Raw genomic sequence first — 9,486 nt, 5'->3', positions numbered from 1 at the left:
ATGCTTCTCAAAATCTCCCTTTTAATCGTTACACTGTGGATTCATGGGGCCGTGAGCGATTATACCTGTAATACCCAGTTTACAATCGACGCAAACAATAATGGAAGTATGTGATCCGGTTATATAATCAATTGCCTGATCACTTCAGCATAATCTATACCTGCGGCTGATGCGGAACGGTTTCGTGATCGCTCACATTAAAAGTATGCAAGGGTCAGTTCGTAGACCAAACAGCACACGAGTATTCATGCGTACGCTCAAGCTGTGCAGATCAAAGTTAGTGTTTGGCGAACCAATCCTCACTCCTTTTATCAAAAAATGAAATTGTGAAGCTGATCGCTGGACATGGATTTTATCGCTAATGTAATTTGATGTTAGACCGGAATTACAGTCCGATGTCTGGCTGCAAGGGAAATGGATCGAGTAATCAGAACTGTGCTCAATATACTTACAACAAAAGCGCGGATGACTATAGTCAGTATTCCAAATCTTGAACCATCCGTTTTCGATGAAGTGTCTGATTCAAGATTTATACTCCATGTTTGTATGATGGACTCTCAGCTTGTATCAATCTCCAGAAAACTGCTTTTACATGCCCTGATACTCCTGCTAATGTGCCCGCCATGAGTCAGTCATCTTTAGTCATCAATCAAAAGCTTGCTGAACTGAGAATAGTGTTTTTTTCATTTTAGCATGCACGAGTTGCACCAAGGTAAATTAAAGGATCATGTAAAATCCTACTGAGGAAACACGTAGCATTCCAAGAATAGGACATAAACAATTTGTTGGATAATTCTGTGATCAATCTATTTGCAGCGTTATGGATACGAGTATCAAATTAGTGATGAGTTTTGGTGGATTTGAGTAGTTTAAACGTATTGCATATGGGCTGGTTTGAACTCAAGCGGAAAAGTGCTTATTCAGTTTCTAACTTTCTCTCATTAACTGGCAGTGCTTAGCGCTTCATATCTGTTTCTCAACCGTATAGTCTGTTTGCCCGCATCCAAACTAGATCCCTTCTAGTAACAAAATGTCAGATTGATGACTCTCTTTGAGTATAATCTTCAAGACCAATGTGGTTTTTTCCTTTTTTTGAAAGAGCAAGTCTTTCGCAAATATTTGGTTGAGGTCTGTTGATTGGTTGTTCAAGAAAAGCACAGATTTCCAGTGAGTAGCCAAAGAGATATTAGCCCTTGATCTGTCGGTCTCAACGCCTCTCTTGAAACCTCGTCAAGTTGAACCTTGAAGCCCCGGCAGAGCACTTCCCTGAAATCCACCCTCGAAGTCTTTGCCGAATGCTTTTGTCCCGCCGTGTGTGTGTTCTATTTTTTGTTCGTTATTCACTCTAGTATATAAGATTGTCCTGGCGAAAGCTGGAAAATAACTGAAGTGTTTAATTCATCTTTACATGACTCCCTGCAATGACGTCGAATAAGTTGAAATGACATCCTGAGTGTTTGTTTGATCGGCCTTGCCTCGAGTTCGACCCCCTCAAGGCTGTGAGGCGGGGATTTCAATAGGATTTCTTTCGGTTTTGCTCACATTTCGGAGCTCGAGCGTTATGGTTACATACCTATCTTCGAGGGGTTCGCAAAGTTGATGAAGCGTTTACTTCTTTGAATGAGGGATTTTTGCTTTCTCTACTCGCTAAAAGTTCCAATCCATGCTTCCTCCGCAATCAATCCAGGAGACTTTTCAGCTACTTTTTTTCTATAAAACCTTTTGATTACTTCCCCTAGTGTTCAGAGCAATCTTAAATCCTTTTTGTCAAGAATTTTACAAAACAACTCCATACTTTATCAAACAAATCGTTAATTTATCAAACAAACTCGTCGTATTACTATCAGCATTCAGTCTTCGATATGTATTCACGTTTACTTTTACTAATCTTTATTCAAAACATTCAATTTGTTTTCGGTGGGAGTTCACAAGAATGTTGTCTATTTTATGGTATAGATGATAGAAAACCATTTCATAATAGTAAGTGACCATCTGTTTTCTCCTCTCTCCTGATAGTAATACCTCATTCAATATATCATCCTTTTGAGAAAGAACTTGACAAATTCTCGTGTTTTTTTACTTAATCATCAGTTTGTAGGACTAAAGATAAACAAGTTTTTACTTGTATACAACCACCTTATCCTCGAATAAAACTTGAAAACTGTGTTCCTTATCAAGATAATCTAATTACAAATCCTTTGACCAAAGATGAACCATCTTCCCAAATGTGTGATGCTGTTTCAAGAATTCCAAATGGTGATGATACTGATACTTTTCATATCAGTACGTTGAAGTGTCTTTCATCGTATCACAATAAGCTTTTGGACATTAAAAACTTGCTTCTTTACCAGATTGTGGGATTGTCAAAACCGATGCAACCGGTAAAGCTACGTTAACTCGAGCTTTCCAGTGTTCTGATGTCGGATCCGTTCTTAAAGGTAATTCTCTTTCATCATGGATTACACAAAACGATATCGTTCAAGACTGACTCGGACTTTTCAAACGTCATCAGTCACGCAAAATTGTAAACCCCGGGCAGATGATCAACCTAAGCAAACCTTGTAAGTCAGACTTGCTAATCAAGTAGCTCAGTTTGATAAAACTCATATTTTCTGTTTCATCTTTTAGTGATTTAGATCGTTACCCTGTATCAGCAGGCGTAGTAGACTGATAGCTATAGCCAAAATTTTATTTCCTTGTCTTTGTTTTGTGTTGTTGTACACACATTCTCTAGCGAACTAGTTTTCGTACACTTTGTATTTTTCATTGAATTCTTTGATATTTTGATATGTTTGTGACTATTTAAATTGGAGTGTGTTGTATATGGACACTGAAAGTTTCAGTGCGGCTCAATGAACTCGAAATGTACACTGATATTGAAAGTCAAGTGCCTTCTGTAACTATCTATTGTGCTTTGAATGAAGCTCTTACCAGGTCGTTTTTGCTTTTTGTCGTTTTTTTCGAAAAACAAAGTCTTACAGCATGTTGTCCATGGGTAACCATAGTATGAATACGTGTTCCATCTTTGAGATTTTTACTATCATGGTATCTGAAAATTTGTTGTGGGATGTATTTCTAGTGCTGTACACTTGTCTTGTTTTCTTTCTATCTTTTCAAAATGTTCTGTGACAGGTTGCTAGATTGCTTGACCTAAAATTAAATGAATGCGGGTTTCCGAAAAATGAGCTCAGGAGTTCATGGTACTCAAGAATCAAGGACAGAATTAATCCTCTGTTCTCAGTGGCTCTGTTTGACACTATGAATTTAACATACTATTATCAAGACTTTTTCAGTCTTGATCTTTATAAAGGTGCTTGAGTGTTCCTCTTCTGACCTGGGGGCGCTTTCACCTCGGTGTGTGATTGTGCCAGGGACTTGGTGCAATTCACCAATATTGTTTAGGTGGAGATAGCCAGACGGCGACATGCATCTATAATATAGATAAATCAAAGCACTCCACTGATGCATATACATTTAATTGTAAACACCAACCATCAGAATACATGTACGTTATTTTGGCTTCAAAGACCAAAGCTTAAGTGATGTATTTGTGAAGCTACAAGGTGGCAATCCTTTGGAGATAATCTATTTCAATGGGTAACTGCTGAAGAGTATGATCTACCTCTTGATGTTGCCAAGATATACAAAAAAGAAAATGATCAACAAACAGGAAGGCTGTCTTGCCTCATGTGAGACATGAACACTTCAACCCTCCTTCAGCTTGTGAAACTTGGCCCAGAGTCCACCCCTATAGCTCAGGACTAATGTGGGAGCTTCCTGGATACTGTCTTTACAAGCAGAAGGACCGACTAACTCTGCCCCTGAAAATGATTGTATCAACCTCAACAACACAAGAGAAGCTTCTGAAAGGGCTTTTGATGTGAAGATGATACACATAATTAGAATCTAGAATTAACTCAAGAGGAAGGCAAAGGCACTGAACATACCAGACTGTTGACCAATGCAAATTCTTGGTCCGGCACTGAAAGGTTGAAAGGCGGATGGGTCTCTACTTTTTTCAGTTTGTGATCCTTCTAGCCAGCGCCCAGGAACAAAATCATCTGCATTCTAAGATAGAAAGTTTGAAGACAAAAGATGAGACTCAAGAGTGATGGTGAAAATTTCACTTCTCTTTCTAGACTCACTTCACCCCATAATTTACGGTCCCGGTGAAACGCATGCATGTAATATTGAATGTCCGTTCTGAAATATTTATCATCAAGTTGATTACAAATAAACAGCCTGAAGTGAAATTTCTACGGAAATGTATAGAACAGATACTGGACTCACCCTGCTGGTACGAAAATGCCTGAAGGCAGGACATCATCTTCGTATGCATGACGTGTGCTAGTCCACAAGGGAGGATGGAGCCTAAAGTATAAGTGAGTACATCAGACAAGTGAGCGTATGTTGCTGAGGTGGATAAAAGATTGAATGTACCGAAGTGTTTCATTCAAGACTGCCCGTAGTAACTTTAGTTTTGACAAATCTTCAAGAGATACACCAGCAGCAGTAGAAATCTCCGCCGCCTCCATTTGGAGCCGCTTCCATAGCTCATCTCGTCCAGCCAGCTCGTATATACAGCTCGTGAGAAGTGAAGCAGTGGTATCTCGAGCAGCAATTAATACATTGAGAAGTTCAAACCGAAGCATCTCAGGTGAGCAGCCTGATTGACGTAAGCTTTCAACCAAGTTGATCTCTTGGCCTTCGCCTCCATCTGTATTTCCTTGATCACAAGACAAAAGCTTATCAACCATCTCAGTTACAATCTTGATTGACTTGTTGGGCATCGTAACTGCGTGGATGGCTCTTCTTAGCAAAGCTGGAAATTTTACATTGCATGGGTATGTTCATTTGATTAGATTGACTGTATCGCGGTGATTCAGACTATTTTTTTTATTCTTCAGAAACAACTCACAGGGAAGCAAGGAAGATTTCATGGCGTCCATTGTAGCGTCTTGGAGGGCTTGAGAAAAGCGAGCCGCGTCGATAAGATCGTCTTCGGCCGGCCTGTCAGCAGTCAAATCATTGAGCATGTCTAAACACTTTCCAAAAAGGTGCTGGCTTGACGAAGTTAAAGTAAATCGGGAGAAGACTATCAGATGTATCATTGAAATCAGTATAATTCGGCGACTATGCTTTACAGGTATAAAAATTGGAAATGAAAGACTTGCCATCTTGTATATCTGCACCTTCATCTACTTCGGTTTTGTTCTTGAGCCATTTCACAACACGATGAATATGTTCCTCGCTTGCATCAAGATCAGAAACACGCTTTCGAGTAAAATGCGGACGGATCAATGATCTGTGCCATGACCAAAGTCCTCGTTGATCCGAAGAAAATACACCATCACCAAGGAGGGGTTGGAATCCCTCTACGGCGTCAGGCGACTTTCCCCATTTTTGAAAACCAGTAGTAAGGACGTGTTTCGCGTCAAGATGCGATAGAGTGTGTATCATCTCGATCCCTAAATAATGGGTGCGGATCACTTGAGTTCCTGGACTAATCCCTCGAGCTCTACTAAAGGGATGTCGTAGATCTGATATAGTTCCAGTAGCAATCAAATTGGTGCGATCGAGGACATATGAAATTCCAAATGGAAGTGGAGAGTAGGCTTTTGGTGCCAGGCGAGCGTTACAAGCCCGAGCACGTCTACCTATTTTATATTCTCTGAGTTCCAATCGCAACTCTCGAATGAGCCAAAGAAAAGATATCAAGACAAAAATCTGACCCGGTGTACTGAGGCTAATTCGAGAACAAAGCCTCTCGTAGAAAGATGATAGAAATTGGCTCGACATAGATACAAATAGGAATTGATGTCAGAGTGTGGTTGGGATGTTCGCAAAAGCAGCACATATCAGAGGAATTATACAAGCCCTCTCAAAACTTGTTCTGCTCTTTCTTCCGACGCTTTCTAGTCTCGTGGTGGGCGCGAGGTTTGGATTTAGGGCGCGCCCAGCGCGCCTTTTAAATCTTTTCAAAGGCGCGCCTATAGTGGGGGCGTCAAGGGCGCGCCTTTTGAGTATGTAAAATCGAAAAAAATGGAAAAAAACTAAAAAAAATCAAAAAAAATCAAAAAGGAACAAAAAAACTGTCAAAAGTGTTGCAAGGGGAAGCCTGAGGATAAATTCTTGCAGATATTTATTACTTGGATGGAGAACAATGGAAATTTTCAAAATTGAATATTGTAACTTTACAATACTGGCATTGAGCAAGCCTGCGGTTTTTGGTGCCGTGTTGATTTTTTCGACATAAGGGAACCTTTCCATCAGTTTCCAAAGTTTACAGTTGGTGAGATCCACTCAGATGGTGTCTCGGTATTGTCCTTTGGCATGAATGGAGGTGGTGGGGTGTAAGAAAACAGCGAGAAAGCCCGAAAACGGCAGAACAGGCTGAAAGGGCGCGCCCACCCCATATTTCAACTTTTGGGGCGCGCCCTCACGCCTACGCCCGGGCGCGCCTCAAAGGCGCGCTTTTCACGCCACGCCCACCACGAGACTTTCTAGTCATACCTGAGTTGGAGCATGCTTCACTGAGCCTGATAAGACTTTTTTTATTCAAAGCCTGATTCACCTCCTGCGCCTCACTCGATCACTCGTTCCAGAAAAGTAAACAGTAGATTAAGAAAAGTTTGCCCCAAATTCCCCGCGAAACTCGAGCGAATTGGCGGGGAATATGGGGCAAGCTTTTCTTTCTCCAAAGAATCGGAGCCTGCGCGAAGCGCGGAACAAGTGCAGAAAGCGCGGAATTTATACAGACCTATACAGCCTGCTTTCGAAGAGCACTGTCGAACGCGCAAAGAGGGGCTTAGTTAAGCTTAGGGTATTCAAGATTTTCAGAAGACTTTCTCGCCTACTTCAGCGTAGAGTTCTATGAAGGGAGTACGTTTTGTGTTACCATTTCATTCATCATTACTCAACAATACAAACCTGAAAGAAACAATAAAGCAAAACAAATGACCTGGCTGTTACGAACAAGAAAGTAGATAGTTATGGAATCCTAATTGATCTATATTTTATGACAAATGCTATCATATTTTTCTCTCAAGTCTGTTTGTTCTCATCTATGACAAGCAGAGTTGGTCGTCCCGGAATCTTGTATGCATTCTTTGGTTTTCCATTTTTACCGCGCACCGGAGATCCTCGTACGGAAGGTTTCGACATGACGATCTCTGATGCAGAACGAGAACGCCTGTATGTTTGGCCTTCTGCGTGAGCAATTTCTTGATGCGCCATACTTCGAATATCGTTTTTCGCTCGTACTGATCTATTGCCGTCAAAAAAAACATTCTTTCCATTCTTGTTACTTGGAGTTGGAGAGTGTACAAGATCCAAGTTATCGATGCCGCAAGTGGAAGTACTTGGCCAGCTGAAGCTTTTGCTATAGAGTGAGCCACCTCCGATTGTTTGGGTTTGGGCCCCTAAGGATTTTTTAGTAGCTCGTTGGACACTTTCACTTTGAATTACTTTTGGTTTTTCATTGGAATTCGTTAACTTTGGGGGCCTGAATAAGTTGATCGGTCCTTCACTTTCTATTTCCAGTGATTGGCTCCGGCGTCCTTTGGGATCAAAGTCGGCGAGGGCTGTTGAATTTGAAGGGGATATCATTACAATGTCACTTGCAACCATCAGTCAATGATATCACTCACCTCTGTTTGGTTGCTTAGATGGACTAAGTTGTGAAAAAGACAACCAGTTCAGGAATGTTAGTGATCGGCTCTTAGATTCTTTTGCTTCACATTCCGAGAGGTCTGTTGAAAACAGAAAGATGATTAACCCATCACATCAAACTATCATTTAAGAATAGCGCTCACGTCTGTTTGATTTCTTAGATGGAGTACGTGGAGAAGGAGACATCTCAAATTTTGTGTCACTAGAAAACTTGCCTGTCTTTTCTGGTACGAGTATATTATTGATGGTATCTTTTTTGCTTCCGAGTTTATAATATCCCATACTCCTTTTTGATAAGACATGTTGATTTTTCCCTAACCTGTTATGAACTTGATTAGCTTTATCATTGAGTGTAGTTGTACGATCTGATCTAGGAATGATAGATTGAAAGTCTGATATTATCACAGGATGTGCTTCTGATTGAGCTGTTTGTTGTGAGTCTGTTATCATATATGCTATGCTTGTTAGAATAAGAGATACGCATAGAAAACAAAACAACATTTGTTGACATACAGAAACCATGATGTATATATTACTGTCGAGGGTTCAATGGTTCAAATCAATGGTTGATAGCTTCGTTATACTCTAAGTAGAGATGACACCGTGTGAGGCAAGGAAATATGCTCGAAGCTGGAGCGGTGATTGATTAAGGACGGTGATAAAGATATGGCTTACTTTACAAGCTGGATCGTCAAAAAGCAGATAGATGCAACAGTATCAACAAAACTTTGGGGTGACCGTAGAAGAGGAGAAAGTCGGTATCTTATGGTACATGCTCATACTCTTTTATTCGTAGTCACTACTTATGACTCAAGAGGTATTACGCGCATCAACCGGGTTTTTCACTTCATGAGGTCTGTTCTGTCGCGGTTTACAGTACTTATTACTCGTCGTGCGGGATGAAGATGACGGCGCAGAACATCAGAATGACGGAACGAGTTTCGAAGTTGAAAGGTGATCAGTACATCATGTTCTTATCTTTCACAAAGAATCGTTAGAAAGATGAGATCTATCTCAAATAAGTTATGTCATCCAACTTTGCCCGCAAAACTTGAACAGTTTGGCGGTAGAATTCGAAGCAAGCTTTATAAAACTTGGTGTGCAACAGAGTACTTTATCATATCATTGCGATCTCATTGACTTGATACAGCGAATGTGGTCATTTTGAGAATGATTTGCTTGCTCATTCTTCTACATAACTATCAATTTGCAGTAGCGTTATATCAAAGAACATTTTTTTTGAAACTGCAATGCAAACATACTGAGCACTGCAGTGTTCATGTCCTGACGAAAGCCCTCACCTTTGCATGCGCAAAGGACAGTGTCTCAGCGGGGCCTGAAGGTGGTCCAGAGCAAGGCTGTCAACCTGAGCCCCGAGTCAGGATGAGCCCCGGCTCCGGCGGAGGCGGAGATCCCCGGTCTACCGTACCGTCGATACGGTAGCCGGGCTAGAGCTCTGAGAACCCCGACACCGACCCGGCTCCGTCGGATCGGGGTCCGGCCTGAGGTATCAAGATCCCCGATTTTTCTCGGAGAACCGAGAAACCGTACATAGATTATGAACAGTTATGATACATATTCAAGCAAGGATGGGTGAACAAGCAGTTGATACATACAAGGAAGTGATTAACAGTGTTCAAAGAGAGTTATGAATTGAGATAATAAAAACAATAAAGAGTTAGAAATCGAGATAATAAAAACGATAAAGAGTTAGAAATCGAGATGACAAAAGAATCATGATTGATAGTTGAGGGAAAGGTGAGGAGATGAAACTGAATAGATAGACATCATTCAATCACAGCTATAGGTTCTGCC

At 41.0% G+C, this 9,486-nt stretch overlaps 4 protein-coding genes across 4 annotated transcripts; 2 read left to right on the top strand and 2 right to left on the bottom strand.

Moving 5' to 3' along the window:
- On the top strand, positions 1-721 carry MELLADRAFT_124178 (uncharacterized protein; the record flags this gene model as incomplete). Its single annotated transcript, XM_007413766.1, has 5 exons — positions 1-106; positions 205-276; positions 379-474; positions 562-627; positions 693-721. The coding sequence occupies 5 exons, from the start codon at positions 1-3 to the stop codon at positions 719-721; spliced, it is 369 nt and encodes a 122-aa protein (XP_007413828.1).
- A 1,141-nt stretch (positions 722-1,862) lies between these two features.
- Positions 1,863-2,671, top strand: MELLADRAFT_109661 (uncharacterized protein; the record flags this gene model as incomplete). Its single annotated transcript, XM_007413767.1, has 5 exons — positions 1,863-1,980; positions 2,092-2,283; positions 2,352-2,438; positions 2,513-2,561; positions 2,629-2,671. 5 exons carry the CDS (start codon positions 1,863-1,865, stop codon positions 2,669-2,671), a joined length of 489 nt encoding a protein of 162 aa, XP_007413829.1.
- Positions 2,672-3,705: 1,034 nt separating this feature from the next.
- MELLADRAFT_109660 (cytochrome P450 monooxygenase) lies at positions 3,706-5,799 on the bottom strand (the record flags this gene model as incomplete). The annotated part of the gene is made up of 7 exons (XM_007413653.1): positions 3,706-3,821; positions 3,948-4,068; positions 4,146-4,203; positions 4,291-4,371; positions 4,441-4,822; positions 4,919-5,095; positions 5,145-5,799. 7 exons carry the CDS (start codon positions 5,797-5,799, stop codon positions 3,706-3,708), a joined length of 1,590 nt encoding a protein of 529 aa, XP_007413715.1.
- Positions 5,800-7,044: 1,245 nt separating this feature from the next.
- On the bottom strand, positions 7,045-8,121 carry MELLADRAFT_109659 (uncharacterized protein; the record flags this gene model as incomplete). The annotated part of the gene is made up of 3 exons (XM_007413652.1): positions 7,045-7,583; positions 7,650-7,751; positions 7,815-8,121. 3 exons carry the CDS (start codon positions 8,119-8,121, stop codon positions 7,045-7,047), a joined length of 948 nt encoding a protein of 315 aa, XP_007413714.1.
- Between the last annotated feature and the right edge of the window lie 1,365 nt (positions 8,122-9,486).

The sequence above is a fragment of the Melampsora larici-populina genome (genome assembly GCF_000204055.1).
Source record: "Melampsora larici-populina 98AG31 unplaced genomic scaffold MELLAscaffold_38, whole genome shotgun sequence".
NCBI lineage: Eukaryota > Fungi > Basidiomycota > Pucciniomycetes > Pucciniales > Melampsoraceae > Melampsora > Melampsora laricis-populina.
The sequence above is the reverse complement of the archived record's forward strand: the minus strand, read 5'-3'. Positions and strand labels throughout refer to the sequence as shown.